The 21,021-nt window shown below is 38.0% G+C and overlaps 1 protein-coding gene across 1 annotated transcript in view; it reads right to left on the bottom strand.

The window, feature by feature from the left end:
- Positions 1-8,959: 8,959 nt before the first annotated feature.
- Positions 8,960-21,021, bottom strand: part of KITLG (KIT ligand) — a 57,258-nt gene continuing 45,196 nt past the window's right edge. Inside the window, exons 7-10 of the mRNA XM_031047950.2 lie at positions 16,016-16,125; positions 15,438-15,514; positions 14,155-14,238; positions 8,960-12,936 (exon numbers count right to left, since the gene is read on the bottom strand). Coding sequence (XP_030903810.1) covers positions 14,199-14,238; positions 15,438-15,514; positions 16,016-16,125 — 227 coding nt within the window. The 3' untranslated portion in view covers positions 8,960-12,936; positions 14,155-14,198. The remainder of the gene's footprint in view (positions 12,937-14,154; positions 14,239-15,437; positions 15,515-16,015; positions 16,126-21,021) is intronic.

The raw sequence follows: 21,021 nt of genomic DNA, 5'->3' as shown, positions 1-21,021 counted from the left end.
GTTTAAAGGAAAAAAGATTGCAACAGATTGTTGAGAAAAAAAAAAAGGAAAAGTACCATAGTCCTTGGAATAAACAATAAAGATACTATGCTTGGCTGAACTCTAAATGGAAATTTTTTATAGACACCAATCAATTTTGCACATGGTAAAGTAAATATTCCCAATAGACAGACAAAATGTAACTGGTGTTATTTTTCTAGGGCAAAAACTTGAAACATTGTCCTCAAGGTTACACTGGGAAATAAATTCTGCATATTAGTACTTGCAGCAAACAAACCCAATGACTCAAAGCATTTTTTTGAACTCAGAGAAGTAACATTTTATAAAAAGTACTTAAAAATTCCTTTCCCTTTTATAACTGCTTCCATCTGCAACAGCTTGTAGATTTGGTTATTTTTGCCTCACTGGTGCTCTGAGATCCTGGCTGCCACTGAGAAACACTGCCCAGAATGAACTAAGTATACATCATATAGCTAGAAATTAGGCAAGAAGGGCAGGCTTCATCTTCCTGATTATCATAAGTCTGGTTTCTAGGGAGTAACTTCAAAACTGGAGCTTGTGCTTTGGTGTTTCTGAAGATCATATGGTATGATCAAGTATCAGCTTTTGTGTTGCTGTTCTCAGGCGACACAGTTGTTCTCTGGATGGGTGATTTGCTAATTCACTCTGCTGGCATGTTAGCTTGTCTATTTTTAGTAGCAGACTGTAGTCAGATGGTTGCCACTGGCTATGATGTGTCTATCAGCAGTCCTTTGCTGGACAATGTCTATCCCTCCAGAGCTGGCAAAATGTATGATGAGAGAGGACCTCATCCCTTGCAGTGCTTTATTGCCTATCTCAGCTTCATTTGTTAAATAACTGTTTTTTTTTTGAAGTGTTTCAAGTTGGTCTGGTTGATTTAGTATGAAAATGGGTAAGAAATGCTTACCTGAGCTGTTCTGCCAGCTTTGCTCTGAAAGCAGTAACCTCAGGCAGAAGTGCTGTGGGAAATTGTAACACACACAACCTCTAGAGACTTCTCTGCAATAATTTCTTACTAGAGCTGTAGCTTTGGTTGATTTCCAGAAGTGCTAAGATCCAAAACGTGTTGAAACAGAAAGGAACTTGTAATGAGACTGGAAACAATTCATGAAAAATTAGTCACGAATGAAATTCAGTTTAGAAATGCATTAAGCAGCTTTGAAAGCAAGTTACATATCATACAGATAAAGCAAAAAATTATTTAAGATAATAAAAAAGTTTGTGAATGGAAAGGATATCTTACAGTTTCCAAAGGAAAAGAAAAAAAACAACTTCTGGATTGTTGTTTTTTTTTTTGTGCTAAAAGGAAGATAAATAGAAAAAAATGTGGGCCTCTCTGGGAGGAGACAGGAGACCTGGTTATCTGGAATATGGAGAACTCATGTTTACTAGCAAGTGCTCCAACCACAGCACCCAGGCCACAGAAGGCAAAGGCAGGGACTGAGAGAATTAACTGCCCACTGGAGGAGAAGATCAGGTCTGAATTCATCTAAGGAACCTGAAGGTGCACAAGTCTATGGGACCTGATGAGATACATCTGAGGGAACTGGAAGATGAAGTACCTAAACTACTACGCATCATATTTGAGAAGTTATGGCAGTCTCGTTAAGTTCCCACTGCCTGGAAAAGGGGAAAAATAACCCCTACTTCTAAGAAGCGAATAAAGAAAGATCTAGGAAACTACAGGCCAACCAGTGTCACCTCAGCGCCCAGCAAGATCATGGAGGAAATTCTACTGGAAACTGTGCTACTGTACATAGAAAATAATGAGGTGATTGGTGACAGCCAACATGGCTTCACAAAGGGAAGATCATGCCTGACAAATCTGGTAGCTCTCTATAATGGGGTTGGAATGTTGGTGGATAAGTGAAGAGCAACTGATGCCATCCACCTGGACTTGTGCAAAGCATTCGATATTGTCCCACAGAGCATCCTTGTCTCTAAACTGGAGAGACATGGATTTGATGGATGGAATCCACTGGATATGGAATTGGCTGCATGGTCACACTCAAAGAGATGTGGTCAACGCCTTGATGTCGAAGTGGAGAGCAATAATCAGTGGCATTCCTCAGGGTTGGTACTGGAACCAGACTGTTTAACATCTGTGTTAGCAACATGGACAGTGGGATTGAGTGCACTCGCAGCAGGTCTGCTGACAACACCAAGCTGTGTGGCTGTGGTTGACATGCTGGAGTGAAGGAATGCCATCCAGAGGGACCTTGACACCCTTGTGAGGTGGCCTGACGCAAACCTCATGAAGTTCAACAAAGACATGTGCAAGGTCCTGCACTTGAGTCAGAGCAATCCCAAACACAACTACATATTGGGTGGTGACTGGATTGAGAGCAGCCCTGAGAAGGACTTGGGGATGTTGTTTAACAAGAAGCTCAACATGAGCCAGCTTCAGTGTGGGCTTGCAGCCCAGAAAGCCAACCGTATCCTGGGCTGCATCAAAAGGAGCATGACCAGCAGGTAAAGGGAGATGATCCTGCCCCTCTGCTCTGCTCTGCTCTTGCGAGACCCCACTTGTATTGTGTGCAGTTATGGGTCCCCAGTACAAGAAGGGCGTGGAGCTGTTGGAGTGTGTCCCAAGATGGTCAGAGGGTTGTAGCACCTCTCCTATGAAGACAGGCTGAGAGAGTTGGGCTTGCTCAGCCTGGAGGAGAGAATGTCTGGGGAGACCTTGTAGCTGCCTTCCAGTATCTAAAGGGTGCCTATGGCAAACTTGGAGAGGGAGTTCTTACAAGGGCATGTAGTGACAGGAAAAGAGGGAATGGATTTAAGATGAAAGAGGGGAGATTTAGATTAGATATTAAGAAGAAATTCTTCACCAAGAGGGTGGTGAGGCACTGGCACAGGCTGCCCAGAGAAGCTGTGGCTGCCCCATCCCTGGTAGTGTTCAAGGCCAGGCTGGAAGGGGCTTTGAGCAACCTGGTCTAGGGAAAGGTGTCCCTGCCCATGGCAGGGAGGGTTGGAACTGGATAATCTTTAAGGTCCCTTCCATCTCAAGCCATTATATGATTCCATGATACTTGTTTTTCCTGTTTGTTGCTTCCTGCTTGAATGGTTTTTTACATTTCAAGAAAGGTAACATCTTATTAAGTAGATGGCATATTCTGGTATTTCAAATGCTTTATTTAATTGCCAGAGTCCTAGAATGGCTTCCTCTGTCTCCTGCAGTTGAACTTTGCCCTTATTAGAACACCGTTATCACTTCATAGAACCACAGAGAAAAGTTTGAAGTGGAAATGAAATTGTTTTTACATAATGATGGTTAATAGTTTTATGCATAGTAAATTTGTTTTCATATCTCTTTCTGTTGATACTAAATGGATATTTGTAATGTACAAGGTAAATTATAAATTGGCAGATTAAATTCAGGAATCCCTGTGTGAAATTCTGTGGTTTATATGCAAGATTTTCAGATGCTTAACTGGTTAATGGGAGTTAATAGTTTGCTGTTCTCAGACCCCACTCCCCCCCCCCCTTTTTTTTTTATAATGCTTATTCTGGCCTTCCAGAGGATTTATAGAATTCCAGGGCCTGGAAATAAGTTTTCCTTAAAAAATAATTATCTGCAAGCTTCTAAAACCCGATCTCTTGAATTTACAGCTGCTGCACAACACGACTTGTTTTTTTGATTTTCCTGTTTTTGGGATTGCTTGCTGTCACTATATACTGAGGTAGGCAAATTTAGTATAATTTAAAGCATTACCATTTTTGTGAAGGCTCTTTAACTGTTCTACTGCTCTACAGTTTCTCAGAGTTATTACAATTTTCTAACCCTAAAAATGTAGAAAAGTCAAATTTTGCTATCTATTTTTAATCTGCCATCATGACACTTTGACATGATATTTACAAAACCATCAGGAAATTTGAGAACAATCTCAGGCTGGTTTAAGTCATCCTGACTTCCTGCATTGTTACACTTCTCTTTCCTTTTTTCTCTTTTTTTTTTTTTTTTAAGAAAAATTGCTTTATTTTCATTGCTTCTTTTTATTAATATCAGGGATCAGGCACACACCTCCCCATCACAGTATACAAAGAAAACAATGGATATTCCTCCTGCTACTCAATAGATTTATTGTTGAAGTGTCTACCTGGGAAGGAGGGAAAATTAAATAAAGGACTTCTCAACCAATCACCTGCTCCCCAGACTGGGGGCAAGACCATGCTCCTCTCTCCCTTTGACTCTGGGTTGCTGTGCAAAATATAATGCAGTGCTGCCAGGGCAGGGGGAAGTGAAGACAGGTATGGTATGACTTCCCACATACTGTGAAGCAGTGCTGCTGGTGCAGGGTGAAGAGGCAGTGGGCACTGTTTGCCCCCCAGAGGCTGTATGCTTCCCCCTTGTTGTCTGACTGGCCAGAGCATGCAAGCCTGCCTACTGGATGGCCATAAGAAAGTGCAGGTGGTGCTTGTCTGGGTGTGCTTCATGCCCCAGGTCAGGAAACCTGAGCAACACGGCAAGATTTGGTAACAGACATGGAGTTAGGGGTGAGAAGAGTGTGGGGCTTGAGTTGACTTGTGGGTGGAGAGACAAGGGTCACAGAACGTGGTGGGATTGCAAGATAAAACCCACAAAAATAAGCTCAGGCTATAATCAGTGTGAGCAAGACCAACAACATGTTCACCAGGAGGAAAGGTTAGGCATCAGTAAGTTTTATCAGCAGGAACTCTATGAGAACTAAGTGCACAAACAAGCATCTGATTAACTTGACCAGCTGTTGCTATCTCAAATCTGATGGGCGGATACTTTTAGGGGTAAACAAGTTAAACATATATTTATGCAGCATAAACTTTTTTTTTATCTCTAAGGAAAAACTGTCAGGGAGTTTCTGTGCTTGCAGCCTGCATGCATACAGCTGTGCAGTACACTTTGCAGTCAGACTGACAGTACCCCAGTAAAAGCTGTACCATGTCTGCATCTGGTGGTCCGGGTGACCTCACCCGTCATCCAAGTTACAAATACGGCCATTTTTGAGATTAAGCCATCTGGGACAATTTTAGAAGTCCTTTCTTTTGCTAAACAATTTGAAGTGTTTTCTTCCTAAATACTAACTCAAATGTTTACTGCCTACATAAAAACTGCTAATTGTCGGGTGCTAAGTGCAAGGGTTTATGAGGGTTTAATTGCAGAGTATGTCTCAACAGGAGAGCATGGAGAGTTGGAGTGGAGGCTGAAGGAAGGACTAGATAGCAACAGGACACAAAAATGTAAGTATGCAAGAGAGAAAACCTGGAGTTTTGGGGAGTTTCCGCTTATGGTCCAGGTTGAAATAAAGATCTGTTTGAATTGTGCAACCTGCAGTCAGATTTTGACTCTCAGTGAAGTAACCTTGGTGGCCTATATGGAAATATAGATGGATTCATTATAGGTGCCTCCAGGGACTCAGTAGGTGTATGTGGTTCTGGCGTGTGTGGCCACAGAGCAGGAAGGGTGACGGTGCTGAGCTGCTGATGGCAGGGTGCAGGGTGGGGTGCCCAGTGAGCCTTTTGATCAGTACATAGGACTTGGCAACCCTGAGACTCGCTCTTGCCAAGGGTTGGATGTTTGAAGAGAACCTGTAACATGCAGGAATTCCTTCAGGGTGTATGATTGAAGTTCACAGTGTTAACTATAAATTTTACTAAATCCAAACACCTCCACCTTCTCACCCCTACCAGCACCCTCCATCCCACACACATGCATATACAGGTACATCAGTATTCCTGCTTAAAAATTCTCTGTGTATCAGTGATTCTACTTGAAAAGTAGCAAGTACTCAATTATAACACATAACAGCATCATCCATATGCACAATTCTTTGAACCAAAGGTTAAAGCATTTAAAACCAAATCAAGAACACACAGTGCTTACTGACTGAGGCAACTGGATTCCTCTGGAACAGTATGAAACAAGACTGAACAACAAACTGCTGAGTGATACCACCATGTCGACAGGATACTTTCTTTTCAACTTTGGGCAAATGAGTAATTGCCCGAAAGAACTCATTGCATTATTCTTGGAATGTGATTCAAAAGATTTAGATGCTGTGTCTCTGCCTTCACTGATGGTATTAATTGGTTTTGAGACACATACCCATTTTGTCATTTCTAAAGGTGAAGGCTGTTCTGTGTTTTATTAATGATGACAGCGTTGCTGAGAAAAAGGAAGGTCTAAAATATTTAACTTTAAGAACATGACAGATTAAATAACCTGTGGGGTCCTAATAATCACCATTCACAATGTAGGAGATGACAAGGTGAAATTTCTAAGATGACATTTTGTCACTTGGGGTAGTCACTTAAACTGACAAAAGCTATACATGCTGCTTTGCAGCTTCTTTACTCTAATTGGGCCAATTTTACTATCATGCTATTATCCTGAGCAGCAGAACTGGTGACAAACAAAGAGGCTTTTGTGATCTCAGTCGAATATTTTTCCATGAGCACAAGAAAATATCTCTTTTGCCAAAAAAGAATGAAAATTGTCCCTGTATTTTGTGACTGGACAGAAGCCCAAGGTTCAAGTCTGCCTGGAAAAAGTCTAATCTGTATTTTTAGCTCCTGCTTCTTATCTTGGGATCTTGCAGAAAGGGCCACAAGTGAGAAAAACTATAATTGCATTTGGGTTTTATTCCTGTTACGTGTTGAAATAACTTTCGTTGGGATATGGTGGAGGAGAAAGAGGGGTAAACCTCCATTCCCTTACTTTTCACAGTTTCAGCAGTCTGCTGTAATTTAGCCTTATTTTCTACTATGCACCAGCATGTAATAGTTCTTTTTACGTATAACAAAAAACTTGATTGTGTAAGCACATGCTTCAGTGTAGTTATTGGGAACTTAATCCAATTTAGAAATATTTGAACTTCAGAAGAAAATTTATCAATGGCTACATGAGCAGTGGTAAAGGAAGTGGTTTTCTAATTCGCTAATGTAGTGTGAAATCCTGAAACAACCCATCTTGCCAAAACCAGAAGCATCTTATGTATTACCAATTAGAAGCTTCAGGCAAGAGTATATTTAGTAATGCATATTTGTTACCATTGAATAAAAATACACTAGAGAGTAATGTGTAGTGTGTGTGGAGTGGAAATATATCCAGCTAATACAAATAGTGTCATTTCACAGAAGCGTTAAGCTGTTAAAAAAAACCCAAATCAGTATTGTATTATAATAATAATTGTTTTTCTGCATGACAGAAATAGGAAAGTGCTATTATTAATGCCCTCCATGCCTTGGAAAAAGATTGCCTTAATTTCCATCCACTGAATGAGATGCTTATATTCATTGTTTTGGACACACTAAAACTGGAAAACTGAAGGTAAACATTTCTCTCAGTCCCTGGTGCATTTAAGTCTCCAGGGTTCAGATTGAATAGCAGTGGTAGGCAGTAGTTGGTCTGCATTATGTAAGGCAACAAAAATTCTAAGTCAGAAGACCAAAAATGTTATGGTGGTGTCTCTTTGGCTGAAGAGTTAACATCTGTTTTCCCAGCCTTTCACTCCTACCCTTCACTCCATCTATGTACAATTCATAGGATCATAAAAAAGTTTGGGTTGGAAGGGACCTTTAAATGTCCTCTACTGCAATCCTCTGCTGCAATGAGCAGGGCCATCTTCAACTAGAACTGGTTGTTCAGAGCCCTGTCCAACCTGACTTTGAATGTTTCCATGTGGGCATCTACCATGTTTCTGGGCAATCTGTTCCAGTGTTTTATGACCCTCACTGGAAAATATTTCTCCCTTATACCTAGTCTGAACCTATCCTCTTTTAGTTTAAAACCACTACCCCTTGGAACAGGTTCTACTAAACTGACTTCAGTGAGATCTCACATCTTGTTTCCAGGTACCCTGCTGTTAATTCTGCCTTCCTGAACTTTTGGATCACGCCATCCTCCTTTTTGTCACATTAAGGCTACTTTCCACATGAAGAATGCTCATTTCCATCCTCTGCAGCTACATGGGGCTTACCTAGCCCTAGGTGAACAGAGTGCCCATTATACCCCCAATCCACAAGAGCTATCAGTGCTGCTCCCCAGGCCATGACTTTTCCTGCACCATCAGTGCAGAGCTCCACTGCTCTGTGACCCTCTTCAAGCCCATCAGCTCTGTGTTTCTTGATGTGATTAGACCAACAACTACAGATCTCAGCCATACTTAAATCCTGTTCCACAGACTCCCAGCCAGCCCAGTAACACTGCTCTCTGCTCTTTCTCATCAGTCCTGCCTGTACTTCGTTTCTATTTGTAACCCCTCCTATATCTGCCTACCGCATCTTTGTCTTTCTTTCTTCTTATCCCTCTCTAAGGTAGGTTGAAAGCCTTAGCAGGTTTATCTCTTTGTCCTAGGCTGGCATCCTTTCATTCTCTTCCAGGAATGCAGAGATGCCAGAGCTCCTTGAACAGCTATTTTTCCTCCCAACTTGATCCCATGTCCTGGCCTTCTTAGTGAAAAGCCGCAATAAGCTGCTGAAACCTGAAAAGCCAAATGCTATCTTCACGGGATAAGCTCTAACCTCAGCTGAAAAGCCCTGTTATTTGTAATAAATTTTTGAGCTGGTAAATGCCACTTACTGTGAAAGAAGTGCATCAACAACATTCAAACTTTTTATTGGTAAATTAAAACCCCAGTATGCGGCTAATAGCATGAATGGAATGTGAAAATTGCCTAAAGCAGGGCACAAATAAATTTAAGCTCATTAAGAAGCTACAGAAAACCTTTAATTCTGCGGCTGGAATAATTTTCATAATCACAGATAAACTATGGCTCAGCAATGAAGGCTGATAATGAGGACATATAAGGTGGCATAAGACTTCAAAATGCATGATTAATAAATGAAATCATTATGAAGGAGTCTGCATCTAGTAGCTTACATTCTTGCAGAAAATTCTTCAAGGAGATGACAGGACTTAAGTGCTCTTAAATGGGACTGACACAATGCAATATACTAATTATTTGGCAGTGCATAATATCTTTATTTAGAACAATAAAGTATATGTATATAATGTAAATTCCAAATTTGAACTGGTATAAAAAAGGATCTGGGAAAACATCTATTTTTAAGAGGACACATATATACATACACATCACATTTTATAAACTTTGTTGATTACCTTCAGTCAGAATGTAACTATGTAAGACTGTACTGACATTTACACTGAAATAAATGATTTTGCCCACAATACAATCAGCAAATATCTGCATCACTACCATTAAAGAGTCTGAAGTTTCCGCGTTCCATCAATTTGATAATAGCAACATGCCACCATCACTGTATCTGTATTAAAATGACAGTTGAATCAGATTCCTGAATTGAAGAATGTTGGATAATTCTTAAATGTAAATTTAACTCAGAATATCTGTATTTTATATATACAGTTGGCTTTTCAATTTATATAGTTCTATTAGGTGTACTGGACAGTTTCAGCATATTACAAAGAGAGAGCAACAGAGAAATAGCTGGTGAAGATCAGAATCTAAAAAATGTGCAGGTTGCGCACATACTCCATAGTATAGCACATTTTATAAGCTTAATTATAAGATGACCTTGTGACAAAATAAGTACCATTAATTTATTCAAGTAAACACACATCTAAAGTAGCACACTGAGTTACTCAGCATATCACTAGCTTTTTATTCTCACAAGGTCACTATTAATCGCATGCAAAATTCAACTACTCCAAGGAAACCTAAAAATATTAGTTTCTCACAAACCCACAGATACCTTTAAACCAAATTAGGTTGACTTTTGTATAAAGAATACACCACTTGCTTTTCTCCAATTTTAAGAGAAAGGGAGTTAATTTTCTAACTGTGTTAATGCATGGACTCTTGTCTACCCAAAAAAGAAGACTGAAAAACTGATCACTCTTCAGAAGTTAAATAGCTTACTACTGCATAATGAAGAAAATAAAGGACTATTCCTGTCATACCTGCTCCCACTGAACAGCAACATATTGTATTTCCATTGATTTCAAAGATGTCTCACGGGTCAGTAGTCTTTCAAAACATCACTATGTCCAAAGTTAGGGCCTCCTCAGTGGGTAGACAAATTGGGCTATGATGTTTCCAAGTACAATGCCATCCATTGTATCCACAAATGTCTAGAAGTGTCCTTCTGCTTTGCAAGATGATTAGGAATACCCAATGCTTTGTTCAGATCTCTCAAAAAGATGTGCAGAGAAGAGGAAAACCATAGGTTCCAGTAACAGTTCTTCTACTCCATGTGTCATACTATTTTGGCGCATATATGCAACATGAAGTTGTAAAGTTTATACATGTTCTCATGTAGCCTTAAATTTGCCTTGCTCCACAGAAGAGATTAAAGTTTCTGATGTTATTTGAAAGTCACTTAGCTACTATCTTAAGATGTTATGTTTGGAAGCTGAACATTTTGCAGCAGTCTATCTGGTTTTAATGTATGTTTCAATTTACAATCAATAATTTTTATGATATTGAACAGGAGCTGAAAACATCATGTATTTTGAATATCAAAGTATAATTTGGAGAATACCAACGTGTAACTTTATTATGCATTTGAGTTTCTGGAAAAAAATGTGCTTAGGAAAACTAATATTCTTATGAACAAAGAATATAAATAAATACAATGTTTTTGTGTAACTGAATCTAAGAAAAATACTGTAAAGCTTCAAATGTATAAGCTTGCTTTGAGAACATACTCTGTAGCAACACAAAGATAATTGCTTCCATCTATTGTGGATTCTTTTCCGCTCAGTCAAAACCAATATGCAGTTATTCTCTACATTACCAACAAGGTACAATTTTCCCATAAATTAGGTCATGCTAGCATTTCTTTTAGGGTAACTCTTAAATAAGTTTAAAACATGAAGTCTGAAGGCCTTGTGAGTAAAGAACTACACAACATCAAATGAGACTCAGCTGTAGATAGAGAATTCTGTTTGACTTTTGCAGAGCTAAAATTTGAAATGCACTGCTTTTTAGAAGTGATAGAAACCCTGATTATTTTCTTATTAAGTGGTGAGTGCTCCAGCAACTTCTGAATAAAAATGAAAGCCTAATTCTCATGCTAAACTTCTTTTGATTGAGTCTAAGTTCCTTCCATGATGCAACCCCCAAAGCTCTGTTAATATTAATAGAACTATGCTAATTTGTACCAGCTGAGCAGGACTTGAGGACCCTTTTCTGACACACAGGAAGTGCAAAAAGGCCTCCGTATAAATAAAAAATAGTTCCACATGAAGAAATCCTTGTCAGTGAATTCATGAGAAGTTTTGACATTGATCTCAGTAGGGTCAAAATTCCACACAGAGTGGCTACATACATACTTCCATACATACATACATATACATAAGCTCTGTCATCAAACATAGTGAGATTCTGAGTTTTTTTCTTTTTTCAGAAGTATGAAAGATGAATCAGTTCTACCAATGATACACACACACACATGCACACACACACACAAATATATTATATGTCATATTCTTTTTATGCATGGTTTTCAGAAAATTCAGCAGATGATTAAAATTTTCACAATCTTAACAAAAGTAACTTTATGCTTTAAAGAGGACTCCAACTTTATGTGAAATATTAAAATGATAGTGTTTTTTTAAGTTTTTAAGTTACTTACACTAAACCTCTTGCTGACCTTGTCAGTTTGACAACAGACAGCAGTTTATCATTTCAAGTCAGCCATCTTTACCCTCTGAAGTACAAACCCCTGATACAGATAAATAATTCATATCCATTATCTGTAAAGAATCAAGATGAAAAGATGCACAACTACATTTGTAATGTTTAGCATGGAATTTTTTGGATTTACTTGAAAATGCATGTCTGTACATCAGTTTTGTGCAGATTCCATGGATGCTATAACAGCAAAAGATGCAGAAGACAAGTGGGAAATAAAGCCTTTCTCTTCTGTTTCGAGAGAATTAACTTTAAGAGTGGAGAATGACAGGATATTAAAGCTTACTAAACACTTAAAACACAATGCAAACATTAATTACAGCTGATGTAAGTAAAAGCTAAATACACTCAGGATCTGTCAGATTTTCTATGCTATACATTTAAAGACAAGGTACAAATGGCATGCATCTTCAGCATTTAAAATGCATTTCATAGGTTTGTCTTTATTCTGATGTTTGAACGCAATTCAGACTCTTTCCCTTCCATTGGCATGGCTGGAAATTTCACCAGTGTTCACATACCCAGCAATTACTCTTAACACTTTGAAGCTCCATTAGGTACATTCACCTCCTGTTTACTTTGTCCTCATCCAGTATTTGCTTCTCCTAAACAGAGACCACCAAGGCTGATGAGTTCTTGAGGCTTTCTGGGGTGAGCAACTAGCCACCTGGCACACAACAGAGACCACATGTTGCTGTATACGTGACTTTTGCCAGGCAAAAAACACTCCTTATAAGTAAAAGGCTAGAACACAGGTCCATGGCATGACTTTGCTTTCAAGTTTTACATACAACATTGAAGAGTATGTTATCTGTATCCATTTCTGTTTTCCCTCAGTTCAGAAAACTCCACCTGAAGACACCAAGGTAAGGTAGAGGACACAGAAATTAAATTAAGGATGCAAAAGTATTTATGATTTTCAATGGTTACACACAGTTGGAGGCATTTTGAAAGATGCTCTTTGTTCAGGACATGTACTTTGTTTGCCAGAGTCAGCTGCAAGTTTCAATGCAATTACAAATCCCCAAATGCCAAACAAGGTAGATGGTTCACATAGACACAGTCCTGCTAAGTGCACACTCTTCTTGTCGTCAATTCAGTGTTGGTTTCACAGTAACAAACACAAATTGTCCTCATTTCTATAGCATGTCTATGGAGTCATGGGCAGCAACAACAGATGCAGACTCAGTCTGTCACTCCAGAAGGAATACGAATGTGCTTAAAGCTGCTTCATTTATGAAGCGAACATGGAACTGTTACCTGCCTGAAGAGAAAAACAAAAATTATAATTTTGCTGCTTAGTTTCTCTGTCTGCATTGCTAAACAGCAGAGCTTTTCACAGACATACAGCATAGACAACTTTTCTTGTAATTTTGGAAATAGACAAATTCAACAACTTTTCCATAGATATCCCTTTATCTTGAAGGAATAACTATTGTTATAAGATGCACTTTCTTGGTCCAACAACACACTTGCCTGCAAAAGCTCCTTGATGTCATCTATGGTGATGAAACAACTCTGATTGTTTTACAGAACTGTGTTTGTGCATTTTGGTTATCTGGCAATCTCTGGCAGCAGACTTCCCTTTGAAGTCATCTGGAGAAGCCAATACCAAACTGAGTTTACATCTTTGGAAAAATCAGACAACTTGTCCTGTTCAGTGATGACTGCCCTTCTCAGTGAGCAGATGTTAGAACAAAACAGTTAAGGAGATTGGAAATCTCTGAAGTTGTAACTAACTTGATCACAACAAACTGAAATATATTTGAAAGTGACCGCTACGGGATGACCTGCAAAAGTTGGATTGCTGGTTATACTCTTAGGCTGCTCTTTCTGCTCATGTTAAATGAAGTATTCAGCACTGCCTGAATCTTCCAGGCCCTTGTCAGAGATGGATGGATTAAGTATAGCACAACTCCTGTGGTAAGAAGACTCTTGCCAGAGACGTGCACCATTCTGCAGAGCACCAGCTGGGACTGAGAAAGCTTACTTGCCTTTGCTGCTACCTCTTACACACTACAGCAAGAATATCTGATAGGGCTACAGAGCCTGCAGGCTGTGCTGAGTAAACAACAATTAACAGATGCTCAGCTTTACTTGGTCTGTTCTCCTGCACTCACCTGCTAGTTTAATGATTTTGGTTTTTAGATTACGCTGCTTTGAAGCAGCTGTAGGACAACAGCGGAAGACTTCTCTGTATCAGCTTTTGCACCAAGAAGGAGAAGCAGTAGTTGTCCTTCATTTGAGAATTCTGGCATATTTCATTTTGTAACATTTTCAGGTTAAAAGTCAAATGTCTAAATTAATGATATAAGATTAATTAACATTTGCTGCTAAGGATTTTAAGCATAAACAAAGCCTACTTATAACAAGTTTTTGTTGTTTTGTTTTTTCCCCCAAAAAATGGACTTTGAATCACTTTATATTTCAGCAGTCAAAAGTTATTAAGCCTATGATAAGACTCTCAACCATAACAACTTACCAGTACACAAAACAGTAACAGTGTTGAGGGAGAAAAACCAACAGCTACACTTGTAGATGTTCCTTTTCTTTTTGCTGCAACACACTGAAATAAAAAGGTACTTCATTACTACAGTGCTAGTGTTTCAAGAAAATAGAATGGAAGGGTTTACCAATAAGTTACAATAAAAAGGAGTTTAGTATGAGGATGAAGTACAGGATGAGTTATTAGTAGCAACTAATATACTTGATGAATACATAGTCTTCCATTCTAAGTACTGCACACAAATCAAATTTGTTTTAAGAATGTATTATTCTAGAAAGTTTAAACACAGAAGATTTCCTCTCCTGTGACCAAACTGCTAGGTCAGAACTTTGTCTATTTCTGCCTTCAACAGTGGGCAGCACCAGGCATTTCACAAAGCCTGAGAAGCCTACAGGATAAGATGTGTCCTGCCACCTTCATCAGACCTGTCCCTTAATCCCTCGTAGTTAAAATTTTACCAAACACCCTGAAATACAAGGTTAAGTAATGCTCTCAAAATGCTTTAGCGTGAACTATTCTAACTTAAAATATCCCTAAGTCCTTTTCGAATTTCACTAACTTCTTTGCCCAAGTCATGTCCAAGCAACTTTGAATGTCTTCAGGCATTATTCCTAAGGTATATTTGATTGACTGAGTTACACAGGATTTTTTTTCTCATTAAAAATCAGGTAACACAGTGTTTAAGTATGAATAGAGCCATAAATCATTTCAGTATGATCTTGGGAAGTTATCAGGTTTTGAATGAGTTCTCATTAACATCAAGAAAACCCTGGAAAACATAGATGCTTATATACACATACCCCAGGGAAAGTAAAAGAGTGAGATAATACAAAAAATGTTCCAGTGAAAAATGTTTAGAAGGTTATAGGAGCACAGCCAGGAAGACATTGTTTTCTAGTTAGTTACATAACATGAACCTTTACACCACACAGCAAATAATACAATTAATTTTCTTTTGTTGCTTCCTATATAGGTCTCAGCAGTCCTTTCTCACAGTGGGAGTAAGGACAAATAAAGTAAAGGTAATGTCCCTTTAGTAACATTTTGTATGCAGAAATCTCCATATCAATTCTTATGTTTAAACTAAAAGCTCCTTTAAAGGACACATCCTCAGAATACATTTTGCTTCTACAGCAAGACCTTGTGTTTGATGTTTTTTGTGTTTGTCTTAGAGCTGGAGAGAAACCTTCAGAAAGTTTATCTTTGCAATAAAAATAAACTTATATTTGTATATACGAATATAAAGTGAAACAACATACCTTATCTCATTTTCCTCTTGACAGTCATGACACTGCGTAGTTTCACCACTTTCTGGTCTGGATTTGGGATGTGTTTTCTAGGAAGAACATGCATGAAATATAAATGTTCTAAAGCTTTCCTTATCCACTCCCTAAAAAAATGTTGTATGTTTCAGTTTGCTTCAAATTTTCAATATCAATCATCTTGCAAAATGTAGGCCAAATCTTGTCCTCTAATATACATCTGCTGCAGGTATAATTTTACCATTAAAGCCTTTGTATTGTAGACAGGGGCAAAAGGGGAAAAAGCAAAAGAATTCTCTTCTCAAGATGCAATAGGAGAACTGGGAAATTAGGGAAATCCTGTAATTTTAGTTTCCAGTTGGACAGCTATCAGGCTGATTAGACAGGATTTGCACTTTGGTGGTGGTTTTCAAGAATCTGACAACACAGATTTCCATTTGCACACCACACATTTCAGTGAAAATCAAAAGAGATGTCTCTGGCTTATAAATGCAGAATGGTTCTGTTCTTCCTGCCTGGCCATAGCTATGAAATGTAGTATCTCTATTTAAGCAATTAAATGAAATATTTCTTACCTTCCAGTATATTGCTCCCAAAATAAAGCCCATAAGAAGAGACAGCAATGATGTCAGTGCTATGCTGATCCCTTGCAGGCTGGAGCTGCTAATGAAGCCAAGTGCCTCCTCTGTAATTACATTAGAAAAGACATTTTTATAGCAGAAAATCTTCAGGGCAACACTATTATCAAGAGCACTTTTATTCACCACCTATATAAGATCTTAAATAGCAGAATAGATACTTTGAAGTGCTGTGTACATGAGGTGCACTTCATACAAAGTCTCACAGGAAGTTTTTGACCACAAAGACACTTCTCCCATTTTGAAACAGCTGTGTTGAATAGTTCTAGCACTAATTCTCTTCCTGGGCTTTTTGTCTGTGTTTTTTTTTTTTGTTTTTCCTCTCTTTCCCAGACTTCTAAGTTTGGGGTTTATCAATTTTTTAATTGATATTTAATTGTTTATTCTGTAACACAAAGTAATTTTTTGGAAGAGCATGCATCTTTGTACATTTGCTTAAGTTCCATAAGACACTGGGTGCAGATAGACATTCTGCCTTGCTGCTAATGGATTACCAACACGAGGGTTCTAGAGAGAGGCTAATTTAACAAAATAAGCCTGATTTCACTTCTAATGTCTGTCTGGAAAGGTTTTGCTGACTTCAGTAAGAATAAGACCTTGTATCTTGAAATCCTGCTGTGTTATTTTGTTGTAAATATTTCTTGATAACTTTTTACATTTTATACAGAAGAGCTCCAATCTTAGTCTTTTATGTCCACAAGTAATTCTATTCCTGTCACATGCTGAGACTAGAATGTGGCCCTCCAGTTATTTAATCAAGAACAGGTGTCAAAAAGTCCTACAGTCACCCTGGGATCCACCTTCCAAAATGCAAAGAGAGCCACAGGAGCCTGCTATTTAAACACCATCCACCCAGTTTTGGTTCATTTCAAGATCTGGTGTCTGCAACTCAAATGGTGGATGCATTGTCAGATTACAGGAAAAGAACCAAACTGTAAGCACTGGAAAAAATGTAGGTGATTAGATACAGATGAAAATGGACTGAAAGCACTAGAAATTTGTGCGACTCATGCAAACAGCAAACGTCTAAGCACGTACAGTATGAGATACTGGGTCAAGCAATGTGCATTTAGTACATTATTAAACAGCCTCTAAGAAAAAAACTCTCTAGTGTAAAAAGGAGCATTCTTATAATTAAGTAGTAGCTCATCTTCAACTCTCCGAGATTTTCCAGTTGACATTTTGCAAGTTTTTACACAAATGTTCTTTAAATGTTTTTTATTTCTGAAATTCAGCTGTGTTTATAGAGTCACAGTCACAGACAGAGCTAAAAAGTAATGCAACAAAAAGTCTGTATCTTATGTACTTATATACTACATGTACTTCTGTATACCATACAAAACATGCAACCTCTAGGTTCTGACTGAGGGTCTTGAGTTTTACTCACATCTGATAGACTTGGCGCACGAAAAGGAAACATCAAGCAGAACAGATGCACTTACCATGAAAGAAATATGTCTACAGAGAAGGGAAAGATATCTAAGTTCTATGGAGGTGAACATCAGCAGAAGAGGAGAGGCTATCAATTGGTCTCCCTCTGTCTGCTCAGACATTAAAATGAAGAGCAGAAATTAATTGGAGGGGTATATATTTTCTCCACCTGATTGTCCCAGATAATGCATGGGGGAGGTTTGCTTGCACAACTGACCTTCAAAAAAAGCTGGACAACCTCAAATGGGGTACACCCAGCCTGAAGAGCTCAAAAAAAGAAATTCCTGACATTACTTTATCTGAACTGTACTCTTAGGTGAAAACTCCTACATTGTTCTTGTGCTCTACTCAAGGAAAATGAAACACTGATTTGCCTAATACCATTAGTCATTCACCCCAGTGACAGGCTGCTCAGTTAGACAACTGAATTACGGTCATGTTTTCTGGGTTTTGCCCCAAAAACTTCAGATTGGAAAAGTGAAATAAAAATCAAAGGAAAAATTCTTCAGGTCATACAGAGTATAATTTATTTGATAACGTGTTACAGGGGAGTGCATAACCTGAAAAATTCACTGCCTTCTCTGCAATGCTGAGCAGCCTGTCATGGCAAGCATGATAATTTTTACATAAACGTCTAAATAAATGCTCTGTATGCAGAGCAATCAGTGATAGTCTAGCACCCTCATTTTTACTATTATTTTTCACAAACTTCAGAGAGTCTTAGACAACAGAAGTGGTCCCTTTACAATGAAGTATCTAACAGTCAAAAAAAATCTGATTTCTGAGAAAGTATCTCCAATGCAGATAATTTTCCTCAGCAGCTATGAAAAAATGATAGGAATTAACATTTAGCTTTCCATGTGGGGACCTGCAAGCCAGGGAGCGAGCCTACATACAGTCGAACTGTTACACCATCCCCAGCCTATCTTTTAAAAATGACAATAGATTTTTTTTCCATCATTTTATAGCGTATGAATTAATCTGAAAGTTAAGTAACCCATAACTAGCTTGAAAAGCAAACTACAACAGATTATTTGATTTCACTTTCAAGTCCTGAAAAAGTTTCTTGAAAGATCTGGAAAGAATTAAATGAGTCATGGTGGGTTTCTTCATGTGCATTTTATTCATAACAATATCTATGACAGAGTAGGTTGGAGAATTTTCAGCCTGGGGAACCTCGCGGTGATCTGTGTCCTAATGAAGAAAAGGGAGATAAGGAAAGCAAGCTGGCTGCTAATAGCTTTTTATTCCTTCCATACAGATGTTTTCCTCTATTAGAAACTTTAGAGCTTTACACTGAAAGATTCCTATTCCCAGCAGTTGTAAATGAAAAGTAAGAGAAGGAATAGGAAGAACCAGGTGTACCAGTAACTTTGTAAACTCCTTGGGCAACTCCAGAGGAACTACTGGCTTTGCAGTTAGTATATTATTCACTTAAAACAGACTCTTATCTAGCAAGGTGCAAAACGGGAGTGGAAGCAGGCCAGCATCCCTCAGAGATTTCACTCTCCACCGTGTGGAAGACTCCCTAAGGAAGCAAGCACATCTGATATTGATTTATGTATAGTCTTTATGGGCGTTGGGATGTTAAGCTGTGAACAAAATATATTTACATTAAAAGCAACTCAGCTACAAAATGAAGCTATTGAGCTGCTCTCCACCTTGAGCCCTGTGTGTAGGTCTAGCAACCAATTATATTTCAAAGCACTGGCTCAATCTTTTGCTGTGTACGTCTCAAAGGATTTTTCAGTTTACCTCTGCTCAGCTTCAACACAATTACCACAAGATCTTATCTATAAAAATGCAGAGCAGCTTTCTCTTGTTCATTAGGGTTTTCCATTCACTCTGAAGTTGGAACAAAGGCAACACCATGTGTAGTAAGCTATGGGTGACTTGTTGTGCAATTACTGAATTAAACTACGTTATTCTTTACTTAATTAATAAAGGAGACCTTCTTCCTTGAAAGTTTTAAACTGTTAAGTACTGAATAATAAAGCTAAATTATTGTGATGAAATCATATGCAAAAACGGAAGAAAGTAAAACAAAGAACTTGTTATGAAAATATAAATAATTCCATGGTACTAAATTGAGAACTGTTAGTAACAGCTTGTAAGTTCAAGCTTTAATTACAGCAACATGAGATTCAACTGATGGGGAAAAAAGAGACTACTATTTATTGTTTAGCTGGAGATTAGAACTCAAGACTTCTTATTCTGACACTTGTTCTTTACATAGGAACAATCTCATTTGAATTCTCTAGACAAATCGTAGTATAATGATTCAGAGAAATATCAATAAGACTGGTACTTAAGCTGTTACTTGCAATTTAAATTGGACTACAACCATGTAATATAAAGTGAAGAAAATAAACCAGCCTTAATAAATTGGAGGTGCTGGTGGTGGTGTTTTGATAATTTTGTGGGGGAAAAGATGGAGTGGGAACACTCCCCAGATCTACATTCAATATTACTAGGATGAAAACAGGACTACTGCCATTCAAACAAATGAACAAACAAATGAACCCCAAACAGGATAATTGTTCCATTTTACACTTAATTGGGGTAAGAATTTTGTTGTAGATTTAGTCAAGATTCTACTGTATTATAGTAGTTTAATTTTGTTGTGTAATAACAATGGAGTCATGAAATATGACTCTTTCCACAAATGTAGCAACAACATGAAAAAATGTAATTTAGCTAATTTGTATTATATAAAATTTCTATTATAATTATTTCACAAATGATTTTATTAGATGATGCACTTAAGGTTTGTCTTAAGTTGAATTTAGAATTAGGAGCAGTTCAAGTCATCTGACTTCACAGACATAATTAATAGATTAAAAATTTATTATTAATCTGGAAGGGTTCTTTTGCAAACAGTGAATGCTTCTAAATGGTCTAGAAACCATTAATTTTAAATTGCTCAATTTAAATCTGTTTAAAATTAAAGAGGTTCATTTAATAAAACATATTTCAGTAGTTTGTGCCAGAAAAGGCTTTTTTCATGTTTCCTCCTTCTCCACATGCTTTCCTTTTTGCAGCTGTGCTGAACAGTGGTGCTGTTCTGAGAACAGTACTGAAGCCAGTGGAGAGGTCCCCTGTGCCAGGGAGTTTTCACATGGTAAGTAATGATATTTATTCATTATCGTTGCTTTCAAGAAGGTAGGAATGAAGTAAAAGAGAAAACTTTACTCAGCAATAAAGCCAAGACAAAACTAAAATCACTGAAGGCCATTTTCAGGGAGTAAAACAGAGATGCCAATAAAGATGCCACAAGTCTCTCCCTGTAAAAAACTCCAAACGGATACCTAAAGAGTACCCAGTCAGCATTCAATCTAGAAGCTAATGTAATTTAATCTGATTAGGGGTTCAAACTGTCCCCAGCCTCAGACATGCAGTCCTCATGTCATTTCTACATAAGACTGTTAACTGATATCCAATTTTCCAATAAATTGCTTAAGAGAATGATAATCAGTTAAAGCACACCTGTACAGCATATGGCCAGACAAGCA

This window comes from Melopsittacus undulatus, chromosome 5, assembly GCF_012275295.1.
Source record: "Melopsittacus undulatus isolate bMelUnd1 chromosome 5, bMelUnd1.mat.Z, whole genome shotgun sequence".
NCBI classification, from domain to species: Eukaryota; Metazoa; Chordata; class Aves; order Psittaciformes; family Psittaculidae; genus Melopsittacus; species Melopsittacus undulatus.
Note: the sequence above shows the minus strand (reverse complement) of the source record. Positions and strands in the feature narration are given on the sequence as shown.